Below are 15503 nucleotides of genomic sequence, written 5' to 3' on the forward strand. Positions count from 1 at the left end.
TTGTGTCCCGTTAGTTTTAGGATACTGAAGAATACATTATGCCAGGGACGATCAAACAAATGCAGTTGGATGTCGTGGAATAAATTGAAAGCTCTACCAAATCACGCTAGAACCAGGAAGTTGTGTAGAGAACGCAAACATAGCATCGCCTCAACCCTCTCCACGCAGTCTTTGCTACCGCATCGTTCGCTGAATTTCTGGCTACCAGCGAATCTGTAGTCGACCTAATACATTCAACTTCGAGACCATGGGACGATTCGTTTCTAACTGCACATTTCCTGGATACTCTAGAAGGTTTTGGTAGACTTCGACAAGACTTTAAAATTGGCAGTCGAAATTTAAATCACAGATTGCTGCCTGATCCGCAACCACTGTGAGGAAATTGCGGTTCTTGTGGAAGCGATTTTCTCAACCCAATGTGAAGACCATGTTCCGTTCATGTTTATTACAGTTATGCTTGCGGAGGTTGTGTTTATGCTTGTCATAGATCAGTTCTTCAGTACTGTTTCACCTGATATTTTGCACAGAACCGTTGAGCGACCAAGGAAATCACTTGTCTCCAGAGCTCGAGTACACGTCTTATATGGCACTTGAATCCTCACAACATTATGTCAGGAAACTCGGGTAGAATCTCCTCAGCATGCCCTGAAGCTGGTTAGGGCCAATGAGTAAGCTTTCAGGGTCCCATATCTTTTCGCCTAGTGAAAACTAGTATCGAAATAGACGCACAACCACGACCGCGCTGGAGAGTCCTCAAACTCAAGTCATCTCAGCACAGGTGGAAGGCCGGAGATGACAAAATTAAAATAAAAAATAAAAACATGCCTGCTCCTGCTCGGAATTCCACAACTCTATCACAAACCGACTGATTATCCATCTACACAATGCACAAGGTGGAAATGCCTGATTCAGGTTTGCTCTTGCAACTGCTTCGTCAACTACATTGAAATGAGACCCTTTGTTCTGAACCGCAAAGAATTTTCATACAATGTTTTGTCTTTTTGAACCCTTAAGTAATGGATATACAAAGAGCTCAAGCTTGAGCTGTAGGACATAGACAACAGTTGCGGATTTGAAGTGGCAAAAACCCGGAATTGAGTTATACTCCGGTTGGGAGCTAAGGGGTGCTACTCTTCCAAAAACCACGTGTGGTTTAAGATGCGATAAACTTATTACATGTTTATCTCAAACAAAGAATGTCAAAATAAAACAAAACTTTCTTGTTTTTCAAGAAGAGTTGTATTAACTGATTCAGTTGAACTAATGATATATTCGTAGGAAAATTATACCTCGCAGACACGCCAACATCCCTGACATTGTGCAAAACTTCATTGAGTTTGAGTTGTGAAGGTGCGCTCTCAAGCGGGAGCTGCATGAGGTCTTCCATGCAATTTGGTTTCTTGACAGTGTTCGCTTCATCATACAGCGAAATTCTATGTGAGAATCTAAAGGTTTCTGTCACAGTGGAAGCAACAGGAAATCTTCATGGGACAACCCAAGCGACGAATCGAGGAAAGTCGTCTCCAGGCATTATCACGGACATAGATATAACCTGCAGCCAGATTCAAAGTGACTTGAGATCTTCCCATCTAGTCTTGTATTGCTTCGACATCATCACAACAGCTATAAAATTTCAGGAAAACAGGAAAATAGTTACCCTTGGAGGATCATTGGTGCTGCGAGAATCCACAGAATCTTGAAAAGAATTCGACGGTGACGATGATGGCATGTCGTCGAGAAGCTCCGTCGAATGTCTTACACTACGAGCCCGCGATTGAAGCCTCAATTGCACCTCCCATTGATAGCAGCAGCAGAGGATGGCACCGACAGCCATCACGATGAGGATAGCTAGTCCAGATACCAGGGCGAAATTCGTCCTCGAATACTTGGGAGGCGATGGATTCATGAGAGGAGGCGGAGCATGGGTGGCCTGCAGAGCCTTGCCTTCCACCGACAAAGATTTCCACTCAAACGATGCAAATTGAGCTTCCATTGCATTCGATACCTCTTCACTGACAAAAAGAAAGATGAGTATCTAAGAACTAGTTCCAACAACTTCATTCACTTCGGATAGACCGTTGGAAGGGTCAGATTTGACACCCTGAGGAAGCTGCAACTAGGAGATACTTTGTGATATCACAAAAGGAAGTGCTACGAATTAGTAATGATGGCAGCTGTGGAACAATATCTGCAGCAATTGATTCCAAGAGAACTTCACAGAACCATACTCATCTTACTATTAGTATAGTGTAGTTATCTTACATGTGAAGGTCAAGGATTTGTCCCTCTTCGTCACACTTGGGATGAATTCACACTCGAAATTGCTAAACCTCCTAATTTATATAGCTGCCGGTGCTCATCCAATCGAGTTCTCCACATGGGCATCTTCTGAAGAGCTTTCTAGACCGTTTCAAAGGCTCTACGCTCTTGCAACTTTGCACCGGAGGCCTACAGAAGGTTCTCTGAATCACTGGGCTACGTCTTCGAAGTGCTCACATGAGCTGATCAAGCATGCTGCGTAGCCTACAAATATCCTTTTAACTTATCAAAAGTGGAAAATTTCGACGACACCTGGCAGATACAATACATAAAGCGAGCAGAACTAATGTTGTATCCCAACTATGCCGGAAAATGTGAAGCACATGGACTGCACTGCGGAACCACTGTGCACCTCTCAAGTCTAAACTCATCAAAATGAATCTTCTCTACGAAGATCGTCACCTGCTCAACGCTCTCCTCTGAAGCCAAGCGTGCCTCACAACTGTCTCCATAATCATGGAAACATGCAATTCCAGAGCTGCTTGCTGTTGCTCGCCCACAAAATATACTGTGAGACCCAATCCGGCCATCTCAACACACAATCTGCAAAATCCAAGACCCCTTAAGACGAACCTTCGAATCAGGTTTAACCTCACGCTTTCAGTAAGACTAGATTTATCACAGCGATTGTCCAGGACTTTAATGCACAGCTTTGCATACGGCCCTTGTGAAGATCTGACCTTCATAGACCATCGACAGGTTCCATAACGTCCACTGGGAGCTCCACATCGTCCAGCTCGTGTGGGGTGCCATCCATCAAGCAGGTGGGCCTGGGGGGGACGGCAGACAGGAGATGAGGCAAAAGATCCTGCGAAGGCTCTTCGCCGTGAGCTAATTCCAACACGTTACGACTTTGGGCGACGTCTGCAGGCACTCAAGAGGTGCTGCGTGGCACTGGGTTCCAGAAACCAAAGCCACCACCGTTCCAACCCTTTTTAACACCTGAAAACAATCTAGTCGTATAGTCGCGCTTATAATACACCCACCCACCCGCGCTCTCTCACGCCGACCTGCTTCCTCATCTCTCCCTCTTCCTCCTCCTCCCCATTCCCAGTCTTATCAGCTTCACCATTCTGGATCCCGGCAGTTGCCATGGTTATCAGATCCACGAGGATTCCGGGGGCATTGACTTGGGGGCGAACAATGCGGACCGGGATGCGACGCTGAAAGGACTTCTTCGGTGAGCGCTGAGTTTGATTGACCTCCATCCAGCGCGGCTCGTGATTTCTACTCCCCCACAAATTTATGAGCTTGCGGTGATTCTCTCCCTCCATGCAGTGATTCTTCATGCTGAGTGCTTCTTTACATGTCTTCCATTTTTGTGGGTGATTCTCTATGGGGTGACATGTTGTCCGGGGCAGAATTCTGTCCTGTGTGTGTAACTTGAGTTTTTGTAAGAGAGAGTATGGGTTATAGACTTCTGTATATCCTAAACCTGGCCGATCGATCGCAGCAAGATTTTCTGTTCACAGGAGATTGAGTAATATTACAATCATCTTAAAAACTAAAAAATTTAGACTGGTTATATCTCGTAAGGTGGTAAACGTAATGGAATAGACCCTAACCCCCCCCCCCAAAAAAAAAAAACTGTACTTTTTAAACTATTAAGTTTTAGCTATTTAAATCTTTAAAATTGCTTTTAAGATGTGATGTAGTTTTCTTTATTTCTTACGTCTTTTCATTTAACGGTAAATACATGCAGCAGGTAATTTTTGATTTTCTAAAGTTTTTAATTGTCCAACTCAAGTTAGACCATTTTTATATCCAAAAATAAATAAATGTGAAGGTAATAACTACAAAGTTTACAGAAAAGTAATGCAAATGTCATAAAGCTCAAAAGAAAATCTATACCACTTTGTTGATGTGAATTTTATGCAGATTTAATAAAACTTTAAAGTATAATATGGTTATATTTTAAATAATATGTCAGATTTTATATTATAATTATTGATTTTAATAAGTTCTATACAAAAAAATATTAAAAAAATAACATATCAAATTTATATCTACAATGTTTATTTTAAAATTTTCAAAATGATAAAACATGCATTAAAGTGCTATTATTTATTTTTTAAAATAATTTAAATGAAATTTACCTTAATATTTATTTATTTATTTATTTATTTATTTATGGTTGTGTATTAATTTGATCATCTTATATTATACTCATTATATTGTTGAACCACTCAATTGTGGAATTATTTATTTTAAAAATAATTAAAAACATGTTAAAAAAAGATAACAATTTTGTATATAATAGTTTAAGTTGCATTTATGGATAATTTGAAAAAACAAAAATTAAACTAAAGCTTAAAACTTAAAGTCATAGCATTATCACTTTAGTATTTATTTAATAAAACAAGTTAAATTATTCTAGTCACAAACTAATATATTGCACATGATACAATTATATAAATTAATTTTCAATACTATAGTTGAGATACATATCAATTTTTGTACTGGTATTAGCACCTCAAATCTATTATAATATATTTCTTAATAAGTTTTTTTTTAAAACATTATTTTATGAACTGATGTTAACATGGATTGAATATGCTAAAATATCAATTTGAGGTATTTTGCTGAAAATTATTAATATTAAAAGCTGCATACATCCTAAAGAATTGTATTAACTATCTAAATCTGATTTTTAAAACAAGTAAATGATTTTTTGTTTTTCAAAAAAAACATGATAATTATTTATTTATTTTATAACTATAATTAACTTAGATTAATAATGATTTTTTTAATATTTAAAATATTTAAAACTATTTTGATGGTATTTTTAATTTAAATCTATGAATTAATTTTTATTTTATTATGTCTTTAAGTTGTTTACCTTATATATTTTATTTTAGTAATCATAAAAATATATATCTATATGTATATATATATATATATATATATATATATATTTATTTATTTATTTATTAAATTTTGCTAAAGCGATACGTCCATATTATGAATGCAACACCTCAAGGTGGATACATGATTATTATAAATGTCGTCACTATAGCATGCATATTGATGTTCATCATTTCTTGCTTATTGTGCAAATACAACAATGTTTGGCTTGTATAAATATACGCTTCTCCATTCTTCATCCTCTTAATATATATTTATTCCTCTCTAGACCCTCTTTCCATTTATGTAATCTATTAAAGTTGATACATACCACATTTCTTATAATACCAATGTTGACTTAGATATATCTTGATATTATGTCCTATGTGGCTATATATCTTACATTGTCTCTATTATCCTTCTACAACTTTAAAAAAAGATGAACATCTTTGTATACAAAATTTTAATTTAATAAATTAAGATGATGTTCTTTAGAACATTGGCAATTTTGCTCATTTAAAGCATAATTGGGTTAGGATATCAATTCTACTCAAATCAATTGTGTCTTCTCTTGTTAATTAAGATCCAATATATGCTATATATCACTCAATTGATTGAAAAAAGCTTCAATTGTTGGAACATTTTTCTAAATAAAATAATTAAAAAATAATAGCAATAGCAAAGGAGGATCAAGATACCATTGTCGATAGAATTAAACTAGTAGTAGCACACCATTGGTTGCAAGTTTTTCATGCAATATATGTTTGTATGGCATACCAAAAGTGGTGGTAAATTGTCTTGTACACTTGTTAATGGTAGCATCCTATTTATATGATGTGTCTACTAATGCACATACTTTTGTAGTGGAAAATAAGAAAATTTATAAACTACATTGTTATAGAAGTATCTACTTAAATCAATCTATGTTTAGACTTTTTAATCTTTATTTTTGTACTAAAAGTTTCTTTTTTTAATATTCTACATATATTGTAATCTTGTATTGGATATCATAAAAGTCTATTGTAGAGACTTAAAGCCACTTTTTTAATACAACATAGATCTCTTTCATCCCTCATATATTATTATTTTTAAAATATAAGTACCAAAAGGACTATACAATAATATTACATTATTCCATTGGCAATCAAGTTAAATAATTATACAACTATCTACTACTTGATTCCAATATTATATGAAGATTATCCTTTCATTTACAAAAAATCGTTTACTATAACTTTTGATGGTGTTCCAAATGTTTTATTTGAAAGAAGTTATGATGGCTTCAACAATGATCAAATAAGAAGGTGGTTTTTTTTGCCCTAGTATGAGAGACTATTGATGGCTGAGAGGATCTATCAACCATCTTCAAAGAGAATAAAAATAAAAGTATGTAGCAAATACAATTTGTCGCATGTTGGATTTCTTCAACATATGAAGATTACTCTTCTTTGAACTCATCCCTAAAAAGAAGGATAATATCATGGATATACATAGATATTCTAGTAAATACCTATAAAATTAGGTAGTAGTATGTAAAAATACATAATAGTAGGTTAATTTTATAATACCTTGTAGGGAAGCTTCTTAGAAGCTTTATAGATGTTGCTTTGACTTTACATATATTTGTAGTTGATTGATAGATTAGAAATTTGCTCAATAAGTTAACCACATGTTGGTAGCTTATGGATCAAGTTAACTATGTGGTGCAATTATAGAAAACTTGACTTGCAAGTTAAGATACGTGTCTTGCAAAGTCATTACATTTTAGAGGTCTTATATGATATCACCATATAGCTCCTAATTAAGAGTATATATAGAAGCAAGAGTAAAACCTTCTTCACTCTTGTCAATGCCTTTTTAGTCCTTGGTCTTGTTTCAAGACTTTCTAGTCTTCTTGTTTTTGGCAATAGCCATTCTAATTCAATATGATATCATCTTTGAATGACTTTCTAGTTCCTTTTAGCGACACAAGAGTGTATTAAGGATTTTTTTTTTCTTTGAAATTCATATCCTTGAAAGAAGCATAATCTATGCATAAAAAAGCTATTTCACAATTTCTTATGTCATAAAGAATAAATATCTTGTAATATCTTGAATAGATATAGTGAAAAAAGGTGGATAATTGTAAGTAGAATTTTGAATAAGATCAAATTCAACAAACTCTTTGATATATAAATCAAGCAAGCTAATACAAAGGGGTATACTTTGGTATTTTTATTTGATTATTGTTTTATTTACATGTTCGAAATCATAATGTACTTCAATCAAATTCAAGCATCAATAATCAAATTCTTTTTATAATAACATAGTCTTAAAAAAATATAAATAATTGGACACTTTGAAAAAAGTTGACTGATATAGTATACTTGCATTTGGATAGTGGAAGCATTAGAAGTGAGGATTTAATTTGTATGCATAAGTAAAAAATAATAAGAATATTTTTTGAACAATTATAGAAAGCTAGATCTAATAGGAGAATAAGAATTTGATGAAGAAAGAGAAGTTAGAAGCCACAATACTTAGCATTAAGAGGGTTGCACACAAACAAAAGTATGAAGTAAAATAACTTTCACTTCCAACAATCTTTACTTATAGTTGAAGTTTACATCTATTATAGATGAACTTTATCTACAATGTTTTTAATCTTTTTTTGCTACATCCAACTAAATCCTAGATTCTTCTTAATCTAGCCACCATCTAGAATTTTAGCTACTACTATAGTAACTTGTTTCTAATGCTTTGTTATCTTTTGACTATTAACAACTTAATATGGTTTAACTCTATGTGGTAGCAATTATGCAAGATCTTTTTAATCTTCAACAATCCCACTTTGCTAATTTTTAAAAAGCTTTCAAGCTTAATATCTTTATCAACTTATAGTGTCTATTCTTTACTAATTCTTTTCTAAGCTCATTAGTAAGCATGTCTTTTGTAGTACAATACTTCATACTTAATATATCATCTTTAATTTTTTTTATATGACATGATGTTGAATACCAATGTCTTTGGTTCTTGAATTGTGCTTCAGATTTTTGGCAAATGGAAGACATCCTGATTATGACATATTATTGGAGTTGCTTTCAATTGTACTATTTCAATATCTTTTAAGAATTTTCTTATTCAACATCTTTTTATTGCATAACAACTTATTATCATATATTCATCATCAATGGTTAATCTTGCAATAGTAGGTTGTTTCTTGCAATTCTATGAAATAGCTCCCACTCCAATAAAGAACACATAGATCTTTGTAGATCTTCTATTATTTGCATCTCAAGCCCAATCAACATCACAATAACTTTGCAAATCAATATTCTTACCACCAATGCACAATTTGAAGTCTTTTCTATCTTTTAAATACTTCAATATCATCTTTATCATTGATGTATTATATGAAGTCTTGCTCAAGAATGCACCGAGTACTTGACTATGGAAAGTAGAATGAAAATTGCAACAACAAAATCTTAATTCTAATAGAATATTAAATAAGCTCTGATTAAATCTTAATAATGCTAAAAAATCTTTAATCATATTCAAAAAAAATCTTAAAGAAATTATAAAAGAAATAATAAGAAATCTTAAAGGAATTCAAAATAAATCCATGATAAATGTTAAAAGAATCTCTGAGAAATCTTTAAAAAATTATAGAATAATTATAAATATATCTTAAATAAATTTTAATTAAGTCCTAATTTAATCTTAGTTGAAATCCTGATGGACTTAAATCAAATCCTAAGCCAAATTCTAAATCCTAAATTCCAAGAAAATTCTAAATTTTAAATCCTATACAAATGCTAAATCCTAAACTTTAAATAAATCCTAAATTAAACCTTAAATCCTAATTCAATCTTAAATCCTAATCAAATCTGAATCAAATCCTAAGCAAATCCTAAATCCTAAGCAAATTCTAATTCAAATCCTAAACCCTAATTCAATTCTAAATTCGAATAAAACTTTAACCAAATCCTAAATCCTAATGCAACCTTAATCCTAAACCAAATCCTAAGCAAAATCTAATCAACTCAATTTAAGACTAGTACAATTTAGAACCTCAATATCTATTCATTAAAATATTGATCTTGCTTATTATCTTACATACTTTTCAAAAATTAAGTTAGCAACAAACATACAAAATTTGAAGGTAATTGCACTTACCAAATGAAAGAAAAATCCTAAAATCTGCTCAAGTATTGGCTGGCCTCCTACTTCAATCTGAATGTTGAACTTCTAGTATTAATATCTTCTTTTTAAACCATTTAATTGTTCTCAAATTTCATATATATATAGTAAATCAAGTCTATTATCTTTATACATAAATTTCATTCCAATCCAATTAATACATTGCTTAAGATCTTAGAAATACTAACTACTTGTTAAAGTCCAATTTTTGAGACCTCCACCTACTTGAAATTAAAAAACATTCAATTTAAGTATTTAATCAAGCTTAAACTTATAGCATACACATCAAAGAACTATTTACAAAAGTTCTAAAACTTTGAATAATAGATCGGCTACTAAATTCACAAAATTTTCTAAAATATAATATCTTTATTATTTTATAAATTCTAGAATCATCCAAAACAATTGTGAGCTTGCTGCTAGGAACATAGTCCTAAGAACCTTCTAAAGACAAGTTTCTAGAACCTTTTAGAGACAAGCTTTTAGAACCTTCTAGAGACAAGCTTCTAGAACCTTCTAGAAGCAAGTCTCTGGAATCTTCAAGAAGCTTCTGAGTTGATAGAAGATGTTAGGGACATAGTCTTTAGAACCTTCTAGAGATAAGTTTCTAGAACCTTCTAGAAGCAAGTCTCTGGAACCTTCTAGAAGCTTCTTAGTTGGTAGAAGATGTTAGGGACATAGTCCTTAGAACCTTCTAGAGATAAGTTTCTAGAACCTTCTAGAAGCAAGTCTCTCGAACCTTCTAGAAGCTTCCTAGTTAATAGAAGTTGCTTGAGAAGCTTCCTAAATAGGAGTATATATTGGAATCGAGGCTGAAGAGTTCTTCAGTCTGGACAACACATCTCTTGGAGCTCTAGCTCACCTCTCTGGTGTTATTCTTGTATTCATCTGATTAATCTAGTTCTTACCAGTTCTTCTTGAACTTCTTGTTAGATCTCAAGTCTGTATTTCTGTGTCCGTGACAGTTTGTCGAGACTTCACTCAACTCAGATATCAGAGCTAGTTCTTCTTTGTTAGAGTATAGATTATCCCACAGCTTGGAAGTGTACTAGCATTTTAGAGGTTGCAGATTACCCTCCTCTAAACTGATATTTCTTTTGTTACAATATTGGAGTCTTATTCTTCTTGGAGAGAGTGGGTTATCCCGTTTCTTGAAGCTCTTAAGGCATTTTAGAGGTTGTGGAGTACCCTCCTCTAAACCAATATTGTCTTCTTGTAGAGTCATTTCTGTCCTTCTCTTAGAATGGCCGGGGGTCAAGACATTAGTATGACGGAAAGTTCAGAGTCCAAGTTAGATGCTATCATGAATGCCCTCGCTACGTTATCGCAAAGAACTGCAGAGATTGAAGGAGTCGTGGCAAGGCTTCATAATGATGGAACATCTGGGATGGCATAATCTAGGTTGCACCAGCCTCAAACTTCTGCACTTGGAGAAGCAACTTTGCCTCAAGTTCGACAAGCACCGCTGGTTCTACAACATAAAGAGCCCCGAATTAGCCTTCCGGATAAGTTCGATGGTACGCGTTCCAAGTTTCGAGGATTCGTCAACCAAATCAGGTTGATAACAGTTTTATAACCCGAACGCTATCCAACGGAGGAGTCACGTGTTGGGCTTGTTGGAACCTTACTTACAAGACAAGCTCTATCATAGTTTGCTCCTTTGTTTGAGAAACGATCGTCCATACTAAACAACTTTGAAACCTTTTTGGAGGCATTTGCGGAAACATTTGGTGAACATGACAAGGTTCGATGGGCTACAACAAAGATCCGGTCACTACGACAAGGGATGCGTTCTACATCAATCTATGCATCGGACTTCAGGCAATTAGCATGCGACATCAATTGGGACGAAGAAGCGTTGATGAGTCAATTCTATTGGGATTTAAGGGACGATGTGAAGGATTTGTTGTTAACTCTTCCTGATCCGCAAACGCTCAACGAAGCTATTAGCCAAGCTGTGAAGTGCAATAACCGCCTATTCCAATGTCGCCAAGACCAACGTTCAAGACAACATACGGTTCGCCACATCCCAACTATGTCGGCAAGTTACGTGAATTCACATTCACAGGTAGAAGACATGCAAATTGATGCGGTACGTGTCAAATCTCTTACTCTAGAAGAAAAAAAACGGCGTATGAAAGAAGGTCTATGATTGTATTGCGGTGAAGAAGGCCACAAAGTTGGAAACTGCCCCAAGAAACAAAATCAACGTATTATCAAGACTAGGGGCATATTTATTCAAGAAAACGAGGATGCCCAGTCACAATAGGAATCGTGCGGCTGGACAGTGAAATATTGCAACAACAATCAGGTTCCTTTCTTTTCGCTCAACCTGCCCTTTGTTTTACAATCCCTTTGCTTATTGGCCCTCAGAAAATGAGAACCTTAGCATTATTAGATTCAGGAGCATCTGCTTGTTTCTTAGACGAAGAATTTGCGAAGCATCATAAGATCCCTTTAGTACAAAAATCCAAACCTGTTCACATTGAGGTCATAGATGGACGACCTTTATTATCTGGTAGTGTCACCTATGAATCAGAACCTATAGAAGTGACGTTTAAGGGCCATAGTAGTCATATTATTTTTAATATTATTAGAACCCCATCAAATCTTGTTATTCTTGATCTTTCCTGGTTGGAAAAGCATAACCCATCCATAGATTGGAAGTTGCGGAAGATGACCTTTCCCACAAAACCACCCAAGAGCAAGCCTAGTAGAAAACCCCGAATAGAAAAATCCTTATTTATTGGAGCAAGAGCGTTTATAAGATCGTCCAAAGAAGGCACACCGTTTGTCATTTATGCGACTCCAACTACCGGGGAGAGGATCTCGACAGCAAGTATACCGCAGCAATATAAGGATTTTAAAGACGTGTTTCAAAAGAAAAATGCCGACATGCTACCGGAACACAGACCATATGATTGCGCCATAGACTTACAGGAAGGGGCACAACCGCCTTTTGGCCCAATCTACAATCTATCTAGATGGAGTTGGCGGAATTGCGGAAGTACATCGACAAAAATCTAGCCAAGAACTTCAGTCGTCATTCAAAATCGTCAGCTGGAGCACCCATCTTATTTGTAAAGAAGAAAGATGGCTCATTGCGGATGTGCGTGGACTATCGAGGCCTCAACAAGGTAACAAAGAAGAATCGTTATCCGTTACCCTTGATTTCTGGTCTCTTAGAACAACTTGGACGTGCAAGGATCTTTACAAAAATTGATCTAAGGGGAGCTTACAACCTCGTACGAATCAAGGAAGGAGATGAGTGGAAGACAGCGTTCCGTACAAGGTATGGCCATTTTGAGTATAATGTCATGCCCTTTGGTCTTACCAATGCTCCAGCGGTCTTTCAACATATGATGAATGACATTTTCCGAGAGCACCTTGATGATTTTTTTGTCATCTATTTGGATGATATTTTGATATTCTCCAAAAATGAGGAAGAGCATGAAAAACACGTTCGTTTAGTCTTGGAGAAACTACGCGAACGAGGACTATATGCCAAATTGGAGAAGTGTTTATTTCACTAAATAGAAATGGAGTTTTTGAGGTTTGTTGCGACTACGGAAGGCTTGAAGATGGACCCCAAGAAGGTGGAAGCAATCGTGTCTTGGGAGGTTCCAAAGACGGTTAGAGACGTACAATGCTTTCTTGGTTTTGCTAACTTCTATTGGATCTTTATCAAGAATTACTCTCAAGTTGCTGCTCCTCTCACTCGGTTGACATGCAAGGATAAGTTGGAATGGGAACCTCTAGCAGAGAAGGCATTTCAAGACTTGAAGACCGCATTTACTACGGCTCCAATCTTGGTACATCCAGACTTTACAAAGGCCTTTTATTTAGAAACTGATGCTTCGAATTTTGCTTTAGGAGCTGTACTTTCACAAATGGGAGAAGACAAAAAGTTCCATCCGATTGCATTCTATTCTCGAAAGTTCTCTGCTGTTGAAATCAATTATGAGATCCACGATAAGGAACTTCTTGCTATAGTGAATTCTTTCCAAGAATGGCATCAATTTCTTGAAGGAGCTGCACATCCAGTGACCGTATACACAGATCACAAGAATTTGGAGTATTTCATGTCGGCTTGAGTTCTAAATCAACGTCAAGCTCGGTGGAGTATGTTGCTATCTAAGTTTGATTTTGTTATCACTTATCGACCTGGAAAGCAACAAGGACTATCTGATGCCTTATCGAGGAGATCATATCTTGTACCAAAGGCTGGAGAAGCAGCGTTTGATCAACAATGTACGACATTGTTGAAGCCAGAGCAATTTCAGCTTTGTGCTACTATTGTGCCAATTGATGCTGACTTCTTGAATGATGTACGTGCCGTGACCATTGAAGATTCAGTAGCCATTGATATTAAGTAGCGTGCCAATGACGACAAGTTCAAGGTGGAGGGAGATCTTTTATACTTTGAGGAGCGGTTATATATTCCAAAAGGACGAGCACGACTCCGAGTTCTTCAAACTCGCCACGATTTTCCAACTGCAGGACATTTTGGATTCAACAAGACCTTGGAGCTTATTTCTCGAGATTTTTGGTGGCTCCAAATGTGGAAGGATGTGAAAGATTTTGTCCTCTCATGTGACATCTGTTCAAGATCCAAGAATCCTCGGCATCGCCCTTATGGACTCCTACAGCCATTGTCGATTCCATGTCGACCATGGTCTTCAATTTCCATGGACTTCATCACGGACCTGCCATCATCGAACTCATTTGACAGCATCTTTGTCATGGTAGATCGGCTTACAAAAATGGCGCACTTTGTCCCTTGCAAGAAGACATCGTCCAGTGAAGTCACAGCAAGGCTCTTTCTCGATAATGTGTATCGTTATTATGGACTACCAGATGATATCATATCAGATCGAGGAACCCAGTTCGTATCAAAGTTTTGGAGATCTCTCTTTGAGATACTGAAGGTGGATATCAAGCTTTCTTCGGCTTTTCATCCTCAAACTGACGGTCAAATGGAACGTGTGAACCAAGTCTTAGAACAATACTTACGATGCAGCATCAACTATCAGCAAGACGATTGGACCACATATCTGTCGCTAGCTGAGTTTGCATATAACAACACCCTCCATGCATCGACTCAATACACACCATTCTTTTCCAACTATGGGTATCATCCGAAGCTTGATTTATTGAGTCCATCAACAAATAACAATCCAGCAGTTGAAGGATTTGCGAAACAACTATCAGAGCTTCAAAATACGTTGAAGCTTCAATTACAATCTACTCAAGAATCCTACAAGGTGTCTGCAGATAGATTTCGGAATCAAGCACCTACTTTCAAAATTGGAGATAAAGCATGGCTTCTTCGACGGTATATTAAGATCAAGCGACCATGTGATAAATTGGACTATCGAAGATTGGGACCATTTATCATCCAGAAGCAAATCAATCTACTGGCGTACCGTCTGGAATTACCGGCTTCTATGAAGGTACATCCAGTCTTTCATGTTTCTCTGTTGGAGCCTTATCGAGAGTCGTCTTTTCCTGGAAGAGTGCAATGTCCGCCACCTAGTATTGAGATCGAGAACCACGAGGAATACGAGGTTGAAAAGATACTGAATTCACGACGAAGGTGGGACAAGTTGGAGTATCTTGTTCATTGGTGTGGCTATGACATTAATGAGCGAACGTGGGAGCCAGCTGAAAATCTCGCCAATGCGCCGCAAAAGGTACAGGAGTTTCATCAACAACATCCTCATAAACCTAAGCCGATTCAACGATAGCTTCTTTCTGAAGCTTGCTCATCCAAGAATATAAGAAAGGGGTAGAGCACCACCAAAATTCGTAGTTGATGTAGTTATTTTCTCCAAAATAAAATAGAATTTTTTCAGCAGCCATAGTTTGGTCTTTTGATATAGATAACCAAGAGATAGATACTATGCCAGTCAAATTATCTCAACCAACTAACTCATGAAGGCGACCCCGAGATGAAGAACCACCTGCACCATGACGACAACGGAGGATACCAAGTAATCGATCACTGGTGATTGTATTTGAGTCCGAGCCTACTTACGATGGTCAGCCAGAAGGCATATTTGCAGGACAATTTCACAATGAAGACACGGAAGTTCATGCTTGGTCAGAAGTTGAAGGAGTGGACCACTACCGTTGGCTTCAAGGGTCGATGAACCACTTAC

At 36.2% G+C, this 15503-nt stretch overlaps 1 protein-coding gene across 1 annotated transcript; it reads right to left on the reverse strand.

The window, feature by feature from the left end:
- Window positions 1–978: 978 nt before the first annotated feature.
- Window positions 979–3336, reverse strand: LOC112277535 (uncharacterized). Its single transcript, XM_090245478.1, has 5 exons — window positions 3000–3336; window positions 2722–2862; window positions 2263–2523; window positions 1658–2012; window positions 979–1552 (listed from the first exon to the last, which is right to left on the reverse strand). Exons 4-5 carry the CDS (start codon window positions 1991–1993, stop codon window positions 1484–1486), a joined length of 405 nt encoding a protein of 134 aa, XP_090101604.1. The 5' UTR covers window positions 1994–2012; window positions 2263–2523; window positions 2722–2862; window positions 3000–3336; the 3' UTR covers window positions 979–1483.
- Between the last annotated feature and the right edge of the window lie 12167 nt (window positions 3337–15503).

This window comes from Physcomitrium patens, chromosome 2, assembly GCF_059467195.1.
Source record: "Physcomitrium patens ecotype Gransden chromosome 2, ASM5946719v1, whole genome shotgun sequence".
NCBI classification, from domain to species: domain Eukaryota; kingdom Viridiplantae; phylum Streptophyta; class Bryopsida; order Funariales; family Funariaceae; genus Physcomitrium; species Physcomitrium patens.

Bases quoted from the DNA above. Each gene is read 5' to 3' on its own strand.
- LOC112277535 (XM_090245478.1), bottom strand. From the start codon at position 1,993: ATGGAAGCTCAATTTGCATCGTTTGAGTGGAAATCTTTGTCGGTGGAA. The intron at 1,553-1,657 runs GTAACTATTTTC...ATCTGGCTGCAG, and splicing joins GCACCAATGATCCTCCAAGG to GTTATATCTATGTCCGTGAT.